The 16,287-nt window shown below is 50.1% G+C and overlaps 1 protein-coding gene and 1 pseudogene across 4 annotated transcripts in view; one reads left to right on the top strand and one right to left on the bottom strand.

Annotated features, from left to right (window-relative positions):
* Positions 1-16,287, top strand: part of SH3PXD2A (SH3 and PX domains 2A) — a 237,339-nt gene that overhangs the window by 47,829 nt on the left and 173,223 nt on the right. For all 4 annotated transcript variants that reach the window (XM_087432546.1, XM_087432544.1, XM_087432545.1 and 1 more), the window contains exon 2: positions 1,464-1,544. In XM_087432546.1, coding sequence (XP_087288672.1) covers positions 1,464-1,544 — 81 coding nt within the window. The remainder of the gene's footprint in view (positions 1-1,463; positions 1,545-16,287) is intronic.
* LOC101399471 (large ribosomal subunit protein uL23 pseudogene) lies at positions 8,510-8,969 on the bottom strand (annotated as a pseudogene).

Here is a 16,287-nt window from a genome sequence, read left to right as displayed (position 1 = left end):
CCTTCTCACAGTGGCTGAGACCTCTGGCTTCTCTGGCCATTTTGTTCTCACTGGTGGAGATCCCCCTAGACCTACTGAATCAGAATTGCCAGGCAGAGGCCCAGGAATCTGAATTTTTATGAGGCTCCCCAGGTGATTCTGATGGGCGTCCTGGCAAGGGAGCCGCCGCTGTGGACCATAGACGCTCAGTCTCTTCTGAGGGAGGAAGTGAGGCAGAGGTCGCACCATGTCTCAGTCTGTCCCTTATCCCCAGAGAGGTCACAGCTTGCACCAGAGGGGAAGTTCAGCAGAATAGCTCTGAGGTCATGTGAGGGGACTCCTCCCTCTGACTGAGGTCTCTCCCAAGAGGACATGTCTTTGGTGTAGTTTCAGGTAAAAGAGACAGAAATGGTGGGAACGGTAGGCGAGATCGTGTGGGCAGAGGGCTTACTCTCCTCCAACCAGCAGTCCTGCGCCCCTCCTGGGCCAGGGAGCCTTCCAGAGTGGCCTGAGGTAGCAGCCTTGGAGAGCCTGATTGAGCACTGGCAACTGGGGTGACATTGGAAATGGGGTCCTGAAATGTCTGCATTTCAGAAAACTTCACAAATCTTCCACGTGCTAACATCTCTCCTGCAAATCTACCTCTCACCCAGAGGGTCAGTTTGGTTGTTCAACGGACCAAAATGTTTTCTGAGCACTCACTCTGTGCCAGGCACTGAGCTAAGACTTAGGGATACTGAGATGCATCACACATCTCTGAATGCTTGAGGTCTCCTATGATGTTTTTCAGAGTGAGTTCTGAGGATCAGTTATGGCAGAATAACCTGGAATGTGTTTGTTAAAAATATAGGTGCCCCATTTTAACAAATGTACCACTCTGGAGGGGGGGGTTGGTAACGGGAGAGGCTGTGCATGTGTTGGGGCAGAGGATATACAGGAATTCCCTGTACTTTCTGCTCAATTTTGCTGTGAACCTAAAACTGCTCTATAAAAAAAGTCTTTAAAAAATAAGTAGACCAAACCCAGGTCTACTTATGCAGAATTTTAGAGGATGGGGCCCTGGCATCTGCAATTTTGGAAGGTCCCTTGCAAAATCTCATTCACTCTAAAGTTTGAGAACCAGAGGAAATTAGCTACTTAAATTTTTTTTAACGACCTCAATTTTATATTCACTGTCTAAAATACATGTAAATGAAAAGGAGGAAATGGAAACCACTTGTAATCCTACCCTCCTAAGATAATCATCCTTAGCATTTTATTAAATGCCCGTGTGTGTGTGTGTGTGTGTGTGTGTGTGTGTGTGTATTTACACCTAGATGTGGAGCATCCATATGGTACCTGACAGTGTGCTAGGCCGTGGGGTCAGAGATGAGAAAAAGATTGGTCCTGGCCATCGAGCATCCACAGTCCTGTTAAGTGATGCCTGGCACAGCTTGAAGCCCAGCCTTAATCACTCACTCACCGTACTTACTTTTTCCCCACAGGTATACATCATCAACGTGACCTGGTCTGACTCCACATCCCAGACCATCTACCGGAGGTACAGCAAGTTCTTTGACCTGCAGGTGAGTTGGTCTGAGTTCAGATGGTGCCCAGTTCCACCCAGAGTGGCCTGAGTGTCTGGTGAGCTGGCCTCTCTCATGTCCTCCCTCATCCAGAGAACCCCGTCAGAGCTCTCAGGGTCAGAGTCTAGGTCAGAGCAGAGGGACAGATGAGGGAACCTCGACGGTCGAGCCGGGCTTGGCTCAGTCTTGGATATTTCAGGCAGACACTTGGGGCTTTGTTGGCTTCCTCAGATGGTCTTAACAGTCATGCTTTGTCATCCTCCTTCGCCTGGGGGATAGGAAACCAGGGTGGAGAGGCGGGCAGATAGCTGTGGGTGCTGTGTGCATGAGCAGACATGTGTCTATAAACATCCAGGGTGAGACACAAGCCGCCACATCATTGCAGGCAAGGAAAAGCAAACACACAGAAAAGGCTGAAACAGAAAATAAGCAATTTCTTGAACTAGACACAGACTGGGCATACCACTGTGTCTGTCTAACTGAATAAGGCTCTTGCTGCCCTGTTTATACTCGTGTGTGGTACATGTGTCTCTCTGATATATACAGGCATGTGCACCAGGGGAATGGTAGTATGGATCCCACATCTCCACTGCAGACACCTCTTTTGATGTCAGCTAATGGGGTTCAGCCTCTTTGGGTTACAAGTGAGAGTTTTACATTCATGCTGTCTTAGACAAAAAGCAGATTTGGTTGGAAAGATATACCAGTGAAGCTTATGCAGCTGACCAGATGGTGAAAGGGGAAGTGAGGCAGTGGGTTCCAGGAACACCTGAAACCAGGGCTGCTCTCCCTCTGTCTTGTGTCTGCTTCCGTCTGGACACTGTCCTCAGCTTCCCGAGGAACTTGGCTATTAGCAGCTCTCGAATTTCATATCTTGTGGTTCCCGACAGCAGAGAGACTGACTCTCTCCCATTTCCAAGTTGAAAAATCCCAGGGAAGGCTCGAATTGGCCTGACTTGAGTCAGGTGCTCTCTCTGACCAATCAGTATGGCCCAGGGTAGAAGGTCATGTAGCACAGACATGGCCACTAGGGGGCTCACCTCTGTGTATCAGAGACAGGCACCAGACAAGGCAGAATCATTGTGAGTTGGGCAGCAACCACTCCTGTACCAGGAAAGGAAAGCCAAGATGTTCTAGGTTCTTTCTTAGGGCTATGAGCCTGGTTTAGGCTAATAAAAACACAAAGAAGAGACACCTACTCCTGGCCCTCACAACCAAGGTCCACTCCTTCCTTTGCAGGCCTTTGGTGGTGAGTCATCTCGGAGAGGCCAGGCCTGCATGTTTGCCCCCAAGTACCTGATTTTATCCCATTGTCCTTATCGCTCTACCTATGAGATGAGCCAGAGGTGAGCCAGCTTCCTGTAATGCAAATCCTTGCTTAATCTAACAATATGGGATTGGAAGCCACTTCTTACCCTCCTGCCTGTTTCCTCCTCCATGCTCATTTCCTGTCCCATCTCCTTGGGTCCTTCCAGCATAAACTGGTGGGATTTGCTGATACTCCGTCAATGGGTATAGTGTGCTGGACAGGAAATGATAACTTAGTTGGGGAGAGGGAACCCTGAAAGGACTCATTGATGAGCCAGAGGGGGTCTGAGAGCCAGAGGAAACTCTCAGATCAGAACTTTTCTTCCCCTCCTTTCCGTTCTGTTCCCCCACCCCCTTTCCAGTTACAGAATCTCACAAGAAAGGAATGCTGCTCCCCCCACTTCTCCCTTGCCTGGAGGGCTCATTTCCTGTGTGTCGGAAGGGGACACAGGGTATGGAGCAGCTTGCGTGATGTGCTGGTTTTAGCCATGAGCATGGCCAGGTCTGTCTACGTGGGTCATCGCCACCCTCTAGATGCAGTTCAGAAAGGGGTTGGGATGATTCTTTAGAATTTAACCTTTGTGCCAAGAGTAGCATCTTTGTGAACCCATTTTACAGAACTCATGACATGATGACTTTTAGTGGCAATCATTTTGGAAAGACTTTCTTATTCATCAGTGTCACTGATTTTAATATGGCAGCTCCTATAGAGGAAGAACAAATGCCATTGCTAACTCCATCTCTGGTCGCTGGTGGCCCTCAGAACTCAGCTTTCTGAGAGGCTGTGTGAGACAGTGCCTTAGAGCTTAGGCACTGGGGACACATTGCCTGGGAACTGGTTACTGGCTCTGTCACTGTGTAACTGTGGACAGGTTCCTTAACTTCTCTAGGCTCTGTTTTCTAAGGTGTAGAATGAAGATTTCACTAGTACCTACCAGTAGGGTTGTTGGGAGGATTAAATGAGCAAATACACATTTTTCCTGACACGTGGTTGTCTAGTGAGTTACTTGGTGTCAGCAGGTGACAAGGACTCTGGGCTGCACGTTGTAGCGGTCTGGGGGCTTAGTGCCTCGTATCATGGGGTTGCTTTGTTGTTTCCTTCACTTGGCTTCACTCTGCCGAGGAGCTGCTCTGTACCCAGGACTGCGTCATAGTGTTCAGAGCCTTGGGAGCCACAGGCTCTCTCTGGAGCTTGCCCCTGGGTCAGGACAGAGTATGTCGGGAGCAGGGGTGTGGCCCACAGGGGGCTGCTCTCAGAGTCTTTGCTCCTCCCCTCTTTGGCTGAGCCCCACCTTGGAACCCTGGAAGTCCTGGGCTGCCCAAGCCAGCCTGGGGGAAGCTGCTTCACTAGCTTCACCAGCTCATGTTCTGGGCCTTCTGGAACCACAGACACCTTCGTGAATCTGGTGGAGCCCTCTCCCCAGAAAAACAGAGTATATGTACAGTTTTACTTACAGCGTCAGGTGTCACAGCGCCCTGTGAAAAGCCACTGAGCTACACCACTTCGGATCATTAATCACACATTCACATCTTGTACTACTCGGGCACCATTTGGGGGTTTATTTGCAGTATTCAGATAATAACGGTGGGCCTGGACACCCCTTTGAGGGACCCTCCCTCCTACAAGTTGATTTCCCTGTCCCCAGTGTGGGTCTCCCCATACCTTCGCTCTCTTATTTCTCCCTCTTCAAATGGTGTCTTTTGCTCCTAGTGGAGGTCAGGTTACCATGAGGAGGACTTGGGCTCCCAATTCTCTAATGTAACCGGGGGAATCATGTGCAAAGTGTCACCGAGCGGCCCAGACTCTCCTCTGGCAGCGAGGACCATGGGGTATGTGCAGATCCAATTTCACTTGGAATCGCACAGGCACCTCCAGTGTCCCTCTCCCTCTGTGGGGCAAACCTGGAGATGGACAGCCGTGCCCTGGCTTCACACTCCACAGCCACAAGGCCAGGAAGCATTTGAAGGATGCTCTGTTATAGGTCTTGATTTTTCCATTTCTCTCCACTGCCGCTTCCACATCAGCCAGTCCTCAGGCCCCCAACCTGTGTGCAAACTAAGATTTGAAGCAGAACATCATTCTACGTTATCATCTTTAAAGCTTCTGCCAGGACCTACCTGCTCTGTGTATGGTGCTCTTGGAAGATCTTTGGGAATGAACAATCTCAGGCAGCAGGCCCTGAGGGGGTGGCAGGAGGAGGGAGGCAGGAGTGGGAGGACTTGTGCTCGGAGGAGAGCCAGTGTCTCTTTGATGTGAGCATGGCGTTAATGAGTTCCCTACAGGGTACTTAGAGTTCTGGTGGAGCACTGGGGAGCTAGCTGTTCATGGCGCTGGGGGAGGGAAACCACAGATAACTGGGTACCTGCCCGTTCCACGCTTATCTGAAGCCTTAGGACTGTCCAGAGCAGATCGTTTGTCTCCATGCTCCCGTTTCTCCCCCACCAGCCACGCTCCTCACTTACTGGCTGCCTGCCACTTTCAAAGGCCTGGATTAGGGTCACCAGATAAATACGAGATGTCCAGTTAACTTTGAAGTTCAGATAACAGTGAATACTTTTTTTAGTATAAGTATGTCCCACATATTGCATGGGACACACTTATACTAAAAAAGGTATTCATTGTTTATCTGAAATTTACATTTTCTTGTGTGTCTTGTGTTTTTACTTGCTAAATCTGGCAGCCTTACTCCAGCTGTGGGTGGTGAGGGTGGAAGTATAAAGATGAATAAGCCAGGCTGACTCGGGGTGAGAGGGGACTGGCCTATGCTAAGGCCTCCAACACATTTGCACTTTTGCAGGGCAGAAGCGGCACAGGCTGGGGAACACTAAGTTGAGAAGGACAAGGTCCCTTCCTTCCACAAGTCCGTATCTAGTGGGGAAAGTAGACTTTTAAGCCATTAAGTCCACTGTAGATGAAATAAGTACTAGATTGAGATACAAGCAACATGCTATGGGATGGAGAGGAAGGAAAGAACATTCTTCTTGGGAGGGGGGAACAAAGAAGATGCCCATATGGTTTTGATTGGTGACAGGAGATACAGCCACATACCTCTACTCTAGTTTGGGGGAATTCGGTTGTTTTTTGAGGATTATAGTTATCAGGGTAAAGTATGTCTCTAATTTACTTGTTAGTTTGTTGATTCATTTATGCCTGCCTGCCTCCTCCTATCTATCCACCCATCCATCCACCCATCCATCCACCCACCCACCCTTACACTATCCAATCTTAAGTGCCTGCCTTCTATGTCCTAGGCAGTATGCCAGGCTCTGGGGATTTACTGATGAGCAAAACCAGATCTGGTTACTGCTTTTATGGGACTTACAGCTTAGTGAGGGAAGACAGATTTTAGTTAAAAAAAAAAAAATATATATATATATATATATAATTTTATACTATTCCAAATGCTACAATGAAAGGTACTGTAGATATTTTACAGGGGAACCTTATACTCTGGGGTCAGAACAGGTTTCCCTGAAGAAGTGAGTTTTATCTGACAGATCAATGAGTTATTTTATTTTATCTTGTTTTTGAGATCAGAGATCCTTTTATGCTTCTAATGAAAGCAAGACTGTCTCCCCAGACAAATGTGTGAATGTACATATACAATTCTAATAACCCTTTTCCTTGTTCACTCCCCCCTGAAATCCTTCTAAGGGCACTAGGATAAGAGACCCTCTACTCTGCCTCAAACCTTCTTCTCTCCCCGTATCTTCTGCCTTGAGCTTTCAGACCCAGTGCGTCTGCCTCCTCCACACACAAGGGGCTGTACACGGAGCCCGGCCCCTCTTCCTGCCCACTGGGAAGCACTGCGTATGGAGGCTTTAGACCCATGCTGTCCAATGCAGTAACCACTAGCCATTTGTGCCTATTTACATTTAAATTAATTAAAAATTTTAAAGATTAAATTTTGATAATTAAGTTTAGTTAATTTTTTTTTTCTAGTGAGGAAGATCAGCCCTCAGCTAACATCTGCCAATCCTCCTCTTTTTTTTTTTTTTTTTTTTTGCTGAGGAAGACTGGCCCTGGGCTAACATCCATGCCCATCTTCTTCCACTTTATATGGGACACCGCCACAGCACGGCTTGCCCAGGATCCGAACCGGCGAACCCCAGGCCACCACAGTGGAGCGTGCGCACTTAACCACTTGTGCCACCTGGCCGGCCCCAAGTTTAGTTAATTTTTAAAATTTAAATCAAATTTAGTTTCTTGGTCACACTTACTACACTGCAAGTGCTCAGTAGCCACAGTGGCTACTAGCTACGTATTGAGCAGACCTAGAACATTTCTGTCGTCACGGAAAGTTCTGTTGAACTGTGGTGCTTTAGACCACCTGGGACACACACAGGCTTGATCTGACTTTATGCCCACCCCAGAGTGTTCTGCCACCTCCCAGTCCCTTCCCAGTTGCCCTCTAAAATCTTCTAGGGCCCCAGCAGGAAGAGGGAGACTATGTTCCACCATGATTTGCCCCATCGATAGAACAATTCAATTCAACAGCTATTCTAAACACCTCTTCTGGAAACCAGGTCAGTTACTGGAGCAGGCTTCTAAGGGCATTTCAGGTGTCAAATTGGGAACAGAGAGAGGAGAGGCTCTTGGTCTCCGAGTGGAAATTGGTTTCTTCTAAAAATAATCTGCCTCTCAGCCCTATCTGACCAGGAAAGGGACCTGTCCCAGAGGGAACTGCCTGGGACAAGGCCTGGTGTTGAGGCTTGTTTGGTTATAAAGGGCTTGAATTACTCCGAGGTGCAGTTAAGGGGAGAAGGAGGAGGGTGAAGGGCCACAGATGCTCTTAAGTTGCCTTCTCATTGGCGCTGGACCACATTTCCAGCGTCTGTAAATTTCCTTGCACAACCCCCTCACTGTTAAGTATCTCCCCAAAGGCCTGGCCCCACCGAGGAAGGACCGGAAGGCTCTCTGAAGCCCCAGCTCCATTGAAGGTTGTTTCACAATCTGACCTACAAGGCGCTGGGCTACAGTAATTACTCTGCAAACATTGGCTCCGTGGTGCTGCTGGCCCTTTATTCTGAACTCCAGCCAGTGAGCGCACAGGGTCAATATTGGATGAGAGCCGGGAGAGGCCTTTTAGCTTCCCCCACGTTGCTCGCAAGATAGAGCTAAGAAGTTTGTTCAGGTTTGCTCATTTGCTCTAAAGGACTTAACCTATTTTGAAGAGCTTTTATCTCTCTTCCTTATTCATCTCTCTAGACTCGCCACCCACTTACCCCACCCAGGGTCACACTCACTTTCCAGCTCTCAAATAGCCAGGCTAATGATGGGTGAACAAAACTATAATCCCAAATCATTAATAACTGGCCTTGGAATGGATGTGTCTGTGTGTGGGGGCGTGTTATGATGTCATTTATGGAGAGTTACAGAGTCACTGCATTTTTAGAAATAGATGAGTTCTAATACAAGTCCCTCACTTTGCAGGTAAACATGTGTTCATTTTTCTACTCATTAAATTTATATGAGCTGTAGTTTGGTTTGATGTCCAGAGAGGGCCTCAGCTGTGGTCAAACTGGGGTGATCCTGGTGTGTGCCAGGGATCAACCTGAGAGTAAAAAGGGGTATGGGGCAAGTGTCTCTTCTGCAGGCTCTTTTTTCTTTTATGGTGAAAAAAATTTATATTTAGAGTTAGTCAGCTGGACTCAGTTTAGATGACCCCAATTTTGTTGGCAACATCCAAAGTATCATAGTCAGGAGCCAGTGGAACATATGCCTTCTTCTCTCCATCAGGCCTTATGAGGGTGTTGACCTTGGCCACGTCAATGTCGTAGAGCTTCTTCACAGCGTTTGATCTGGTGCTTGTTAGCCTTGACATGCACAATGAACACAAGTGTGTGTTGCCTTCTATCTTCATGGCTGATTCAGTGGTCAGGGGCAACTTGACAATGGCCTAGTGGTGAAGCTTGTTTCTCCTAGAGGAACTTTCTAAGGGTATTGGGGTTGCCTTTGGAGCCACAGTGTCTTGAGCCGTCGGAAGGTGGGTAACGTGCAGACCTGTTTTTGTGGCTGTGGATGCCTTTTAGCACTGCTTTCTTGGCCTTCAAAGCCTTTGCTTTGGCTTTGGCTTTGGGAGGGGCAGGGGCTTCCTTCTTTGCTTTTGGCACCATCTTCATGAAAAGCTGCAGGCTCTGTCTTTCCGTTATCGAGGTAAACTCGTTGTTTGAGATCATGGACAGTAGACTAAAGGCAAGGGGGCCAAAATCTGGGGAGGTTACTTGCCAAATTCTAAGAACAATTTTGTACCAAGGATTCTAGAACGTGCAGGCGTCTGGCATGGCAGTTCTAACTCCAGCGGTGCGGGTCGTTGTGATTGCTCACACGCCCTGGACAGAGGAGAACATTGGCCTTGACTGAGGTCAGTCCTCAGTCCCAGGAAGGCACAGAGAGCGTCAAGTTGTTTGCCATGGTGAAAATGGGAAACATCCTCAATGACCATCCATAGAGGATTGCTAGGTAAACTGGTGTATTCTCATACCACTTTGTACAACAGTCAGAACAAATGGGATTCATCTCAATTCCATGGATGGATTGCCATTAATGAATGACCAATGCAAGTTTCAAAACAATATTTATTTATGATAGCAATTATCCAAAAACAACAACAAGCTATATCTTTTGCAAATACATATACAGCATAAGTATATAAATATTTTTAAAAGATCTGGAAGGAGGCACTCCAAATTGTTAATAAATTGTTAATAATTGTTATCTTTGGAAAAGAGTTGAGGACATCAATGGGAGGAGGGGCTTGGTCAAAGAGGAACATTAGCCTTATTTGTAATGTTTTACTTTTTTTTAAAAAAGAATGTATTCGTGTATTATTTGCAACATTAATATATAATAATTAAAAAGACACCTATGGGGGGAGGTAAGGAAAATAGGTCTAAAATAAAATATGTCTCTCATGGTGATTACAGTATTAAAAACATATCTAACGAGAGAAGAAAATGAAAATAATTATTAAAATCACATTACCTCATATTCCCTGAACTGTCATTCTAGATCATTCCTTTGGAATGTAACTGGTTAGAACCCATTACAACAAATCCAGGGGACCTGTCCAAATTATCTTGTCAAGCTGGAATCTCGTATTCAAATATTGTTCAAAGCACGTGAACTCTGTATGGGGGCAAGAAGCTCTTGGGTGGTGTTCTTGTGACGAAACACACTGAGAGTTGTGTGGTCCTAGAGTGCAGTGGTTAAGGGTAGGTGCTCCAGGGCCAGGGTAGTTGGGTTCCAAGACCAGCTCCAGCACCACTTACTAACCTTTAACCCCTCTGCACCTCGGTTTCCTCATCTGTATAATGAGGATATAAAAATACCTGCTTCGTGGTGTAATAGTAAGAATGAAACGTGACAACCCATGTAAAGAGAGCCGTTAGAATAGTGACTGGCATGGAGACTCTAGACAGGGCAGCTGAAACCTCACCAGTTAGACCCTGAAAAACTCAACTCCAAGAGAAAATAGCTGGACCTCTCCCCTCCGTCTGGAGGCAGCAGTTTCTTCCTGTGCCCCGTTAATACAGACTTCCCCTCTGTCCGCCTCCAGGCGGGAGAGGCAGGAGGTGCTGTGAAGGGTTTCCCAGATAAACGCTTCACCTCCCAAGCGTAATTTACCAATCCACCTTCCTTCTAGCACCACTGTTAGAAGAACACTGTTTTTTAAAAAAGTAATTATTGGTCCACAGTTTTTCCTAGCTCTTGGAAAGAGGCATCTTTCAGATTCCTGGTGGAACACAGAGGGATTCCAGGGGAACCCCGTGGGGATTCCAGTGCCTCCTGGAGTTCTATGGCTGGTTTCCCCTCCCCTGGGAGCTGGCTCCTGCTCTAAGGGCTCCCTTCCATCTGGCCCCTGTGGCCTGAGGGTGAACTCTGGCTTCCTCTCAGTCTCCCCTGATTTCCCCTCTGGCAGGTTCTGCAGAGTGTTAGGGTGGGGGTGGGGGAGAGCTGGGGGGTGTCTGTTCTCTGGGGCATGTTGGGAGGGGAGGGCCTGGTGAACCCGTACCTTGAGGCCGGCTCAGGGTGGGAAGCTGTTTACCAGGAGTTGGAATCCGGTGTTACTTGGTGCCTGGCTAGAACGCACTCCAAGTTGAGTTTATTTTTTTCCCCTCCAAGCAGATAGAGTTTGTGAATGTACAGTGACCCCTTCTTGTGCAGTTCCCCCAACTCCGTGGGTTTAGGAATAACCTGTAAAAGAGGGACCTGGCAGGTCCAGAACAGATGGAGAGAGGTGGTGGGATGAGGGGCGGTGGCTGTGGGGCAGAGTATGTGGGGAGGACCTCCACTCACCTGTGCGGAAAGGGAAATAAGCCCCCGAGAAGGGAGCTCAGACTCTGTGAACCATCTGCGGGCAGAGCCTCAGGATACAGAGGGGAGAGGAGCTTGTCCGACACTGAAGCAGCCCAGAGCTGTGGGATGTTCACCATGCTGCAGGTGTGCTTGAGAATTAACCTTTTCCTAGACAGATGAGTACTTGGTCTGTGAGCACCTTTTTTGGTACCTGTGTGCTTTTGGCGAATGGCCTGTAGGTGATCCAGGCACATGGTCCCCAGGGAGCTCCTAATGGACATAAGGCCCTGTCAAATGAGACAAGAAGTCAGGAGCCATCTCTGCCCTTTGCTGGTCACTCAGCTTCTCCTTGGGGCCAGGATAGGATTTTCACACAGTGGGAAAGCCCCTTTGTAGACACTGGGGAAAACTGTAAGAGAAGCTGGAATGTCCTCTGGGTGTTAAAACTTGGCGTGGTTCATTGGCTCTAAACTGCTGGGTAAAGTCTTGTGAGTGTGGGCTCTGGGGGCTTGCGGGCTGCCTGCTCCCCCAGTGACTGTCCCACAGGGCTGATGAGAATGCCTCTTTCAGGGGGAGAAATCAACTGTGTGCAAATGTCACAATATGGGAGGTACACGCTTGCCAACCAGCGGTAACCGTGGCCACTGGGGAATCGAGATGGAATTGTGAGTTTTACAACCAGAAGACCCTTAGAGATCATCTACCAGAATGATAAGTCTGGGCTCTCATGCTGCTGCTTTCCAGTCTCATGCCCACAACAGACATCATTAATGTATCATGGCACGTTCCTATCCTGTGCCCACGGCAGACATTGTTTATCCATCGTGAGCCTAGACATGGTCTGGGAATCTTTCTGAAAAACCGAAACCAAATAACTTGGGGAAGTCACTCCCTATCAACTAGCAGTGGCACCTTGAGATGAAACTTAATGGCCACCCTCCTCTGTGGTTCATTTCCTTTATTTGACAGACCAGGAAATGGGCCTCTAGGAGGGGAAGTGACTTGTCCAAATTACAGTGTCAGCAAGTGACAGCAGGACTAGAACTCAGGCACTCTAGCTTCTAGTTCATTCCAATCTGGAATTCTAGCCTCCCATCCAGAAGTCCTCTTTCTGTTTTTGGCTGAGGAGGGCAGGAAGCCCCTGTCACAGGATCGGCTGCTTCCTGGAGCTCAGCCCACACGTTCTGCCCACGACTGCCCGCCTCTCATTGGATAATAAACCCCAGCTCTGCCAGAGGCGGCATCTGAGTCAGGCCACACCACCAGTGTGACTGCTCGGAGCTGTGCACCTTGTTTTCCCAGCATAAGGGTGTCATGTCAGGGTGTGTTTGGGTGTTACGTCAGGGAGGCCCTGGAGTGCAGCTTCTGCCTCCATCACCTCCCTCCTCCTCTGGTCCCAGGCCCGAAGGTCTGACCTAGAAAACTTCCCCCTAGAAAGCTCTGCCCCCACTGGGCCCCTGTCTACAGCTCTTTGGATAACCAACAGGAAAGTTGGCTGGAAAGTGGGTGGGGGGACAGTGTCCCCCTCCAAACTGGAGAATGAAGGGAAGGAAGATCTTTGGTGGTGGCCAGGTGAGTGTTCTGTGTGTGTGTGTCTGTGTGTATGTGTGCGTATGCTCTGTGACCAAGTCAATCCCTTCCTGCAGTGGGGAATTTCAAGTCAATCCTGGCACCTTTGGAGGAGTGCCAACTACGTGCTTGGCACCGGGCTTGGTACTGGGGACCCTGAAGCGAAAGTCAGGGTCATCCTGGGTAGAAAAGCAAGACTGACAGCCTTGGCCTCAGTCAGAGCCACCAGCTGGTGGAAGAATCCGGGTAGAAGGCACAGAATGGGTCGGCAACCCAAGGCGTAGACCACTGCCATCAGGCCTGCATGCCGTGGGCATCCTAGGCGGCTTGTTGAGGCAGCTCCCGGATCTGGGGCCTGGAGGTCTTGGCATCCTTGCACAGCCCCTCCCTCACGATGGCAACAGTTGGTTTTGCTTTGACTCTTACAGAACTTGGTACGTGGGACAGCCCGGCTGAACTGTGGGAGCCTGAGCTGTGGGCTTGTTTGAGGGAAGACAATTTGTTTTTCCCTCTAGCAGGCGAACTGCCAGGCGGGTGACCCAGAGATGCCAGCTGCAACGATTCCCCTCACCAGCTCCCGGCCACCCCCGGCGGGACCTCCGCCCCCAGGTGATTTTAGTAGCTGCAATTCCTGCATCTCGGGGACGTTCCCTCTGACCAGGCCATTGTAGGAGTTGTTGGAGAATTGGAGGTGTTTCCTTTATATTCTCAATTTAGCTGGAGTCAAGGAAAAAAGATTTTCGGTTCTTCAGAGACCTGCTTAGTTGGATAACATCAGGCTCTCCAAAAGAGCTTGTGGGATTCCTGATAGCAATTCTCAACTTTCCTAGTGGGGTGGTTTCTCACCGTGATGGAAAGCTCAGGCTTTGTAATCAGACCTACTTACGTGTGTGCTCTTCTGCCCTACCTCTTACCATGTGTGTGACCCTGGGCAATTAGCTAACCACCAAGAGCCTCAGCCTTCTCATCTGCTAAATGGCTCTAATTGCAGAAACTGCCTCATAGAGTTGTGAGATTTCCAGGAGATCAGGCGCAGGAAACCTTTCGCACTGAGCCGAGAGCAGCCATGGAGCATATTAGGTTGACGATCATTTCTGTTGTTGCCTCTGGCCCCTCTGGAGGAGGGAGGGGCTCCAGGTTCTCCCCTGTGGACATGGTGTCTGTCCAGCCTGGACTAGGGGAACATTTTCCCAGCCACAAAAGGCTCTTGGGAACCCCTAAGCTGCAGTAAATGAATGCTCCAGGGCTGGCCAGGAGACAACCCCAAACACCCGCCAGGATTTGGCTCTGTCAGCTAATTAGGGAGCATTTATCTGGTGCCCAGCAGAACAAAGTGGCCAGTTCAGCCATGCTGGAAGTCTGAGCTCAGTGCTGGCCGGGGGCTGGGGAGGAGGCTAGGAATGGGGCGGGTGCGGGGGTGTCCCTGGGGCTAAATGGACCACATTCAGATATACCTTTAAAAAAAAAACCCAAACAGGAAGCATGAGGCTGGTGTATGGGCTGGAGGTGAGATGCTTGCAGAGAAGGTGGTTCTGGAGTGCAACAAGCGACCATTCTTCCCGCTGAGGCAGTGCTGGGTTGGTCTCCGAGGGCATCTCTGGTGAAGGCCAGTCTGCCTGGCTCCCCGAGAAGATGGAGTTGTTTTCTCAGGGCTCCACTCCTCATCTTGGAACCTTGTGAGGAGGAAGCCCCAGTGGGAGGGTGGAGGGAAACCCCTCTGCGTGTGCCCCTTGGGGTGCTGGGCTGTGCCTGCTCCCCTCTCCATCCTACAGTGCAGTGGGTTGGGGACCAAGACAAGGGAGATGGCCAAGAAATCTACAAAATGTAGGAGGACTCAAAACTGAGATTCTATCCATTGTTTTATGTGGTTTTTTTCTTGGGGTTGGGACACTTGGGGCTAGTTTGGAACACCTAGGTTTCCTGGCTACCTAGTTGAGGACCAAGGTGGGGCAAGGTGGAGCTGCAGAACCACCCTCTCTGCAAGTGGGGGCAGGGTGCAGATCGGGTATTCTGGCTCAGGAATCCACACGCTAAACCCCTCCTGCCCATTGTCACGTGTAGCTTTGAGGTGGCCCCTACCATGGGCCAGAGCACTGCAGAGGCAGCCTGGGAGACCCCAGCACCTCCGAGAGGAGAGAGGTCCTTTCCCTCCTTGCCAGGAAGGCTTTGGCTACAGTGCAGGTGGGGCTGGGCTGGCTGCTGGAGGTGGTGCCCCCCTGACCCCCTGCTCTGGCTGGGGAGGGTTTGGGCTGGGCAGAGAGAGAGAAGTTGTCAGTTTCTGTGCCTATGTTTGTTTCTTTTTCTCTGCTCTTGAGTCTTGGGTTCTCCCTCGGGTGTTTTCTCTCTGTCTCTCTCTGTTCCCAGTTTCTCTCTTTGCCTCTCTCTGTCTCCCCAAAGGTCTCTGAGTCTGAGCCTGTCTCTGGGCGTGGCTCTGTTTGTCCCTGTGGCCTTTCCCCAGCCTCTTTCCTGGAGGTGTTTTCTCTCGCTCTGGTATGTCTCTGTCAGTGTCTGGGTCTCTCTTGTCTGTGTCTCTCCCCTCATGTTGCTGCCACGTCCCAAGCAAGAGTCTGGGAGAAGGGCAGGGTGGGACCTTGACCCTGGTCTGTATGGGGGTCACTGCGATGAGCGAGGGGCTTGAAAAGTCTGCACCGTAGGAGGCAAAAGCCCCTGGTAGGAGGGGGCTGCTTCCCCTTCTCAGGGGAGTGTGGGTCCTCATAATTGACCTTTTCCTGGCCCATGAATAGGCATTCCTTTTGGAATCAAGTGACAGTCTTGGCACCCTGGTGGGAGGTGCCCTGCCTCCAGAGGGCACCATGATGGCCCGCCATGGGCTCTTCCTCCTGGGAAGAAGTCTCTATTCTCTGGGCCATGCTGTGCCTGGGCCCCATGAGTGCAGGGGGCTGGCAGTGCTCTCAGCCCTCACCCAGACTACCCCAGAGAGTAGGGCTCAGGGTTCCTGTGAGTAGGGCTGGGGACATAGAGGACAGGAACCTCAGGCTGGCTCTTCCCCCTCTTCCCCTTTTCTGGCCAGGCAGGGGTCCCCTGGGTCTCATCTATCCATTCTATTGCCTAATCCCTCTCCACCCCATGCTAACTGTTTCTCTAGAGCCATGCCTGCCTCGCTGCTGTCCCTGCTAGAAATAGCTGAGCAGTGGGCATTTGCCCAGGAAAGGGAGTGGCCCTTGTAGGGTCAGGCTGGCCCCTAAAATACCCCATCAGCTGTCGGCGATCTGGGTCAGGTAGGGCATCAGGAATAGGCCTGGGGCAGGGCTCTGCTCTCCCTTGGGCATCCTCTCTCAATGAGGGGCAGTTCCGTCTGGTCCAAGCCTCTGTCATCAACTAGAGGGTGGGGGGCGGGGGCGAGCACCTGACCATGTTTGTTGAACATCTGCTGTGGGCAGGTTGCTGGGTTCAGGGTGGGGCTGAGAGGGCGGAGACAGATGGAATATGACTGGACCTGCAGGCAGACCCTTCTAAGCATCTCCACTTACAACTCACTAATGCTTGCAACTCAGCATGTTCCAGACGGGCTCCTATCTGGACCCTCCCTCCTCCTCCTCGTCCCCC

This window comes from Ceratotherium simum, chromosome 6 (assembly GCF_057802395.1).
Source record: "Ceratotherium simum simum isolate JZ-2026a chromosome 6, ASM5780239v1, whole genome shotgun sequence".
NCBI lineage: Eukaryota > Metazoa > Chordata > Mammalia > Perissodactyla > Rhinocerotidae > Ceratotherium > Ceratotherium simum.
This window is presented reverse-complemented; position numbering and strand designations above follow the sequence as displayed.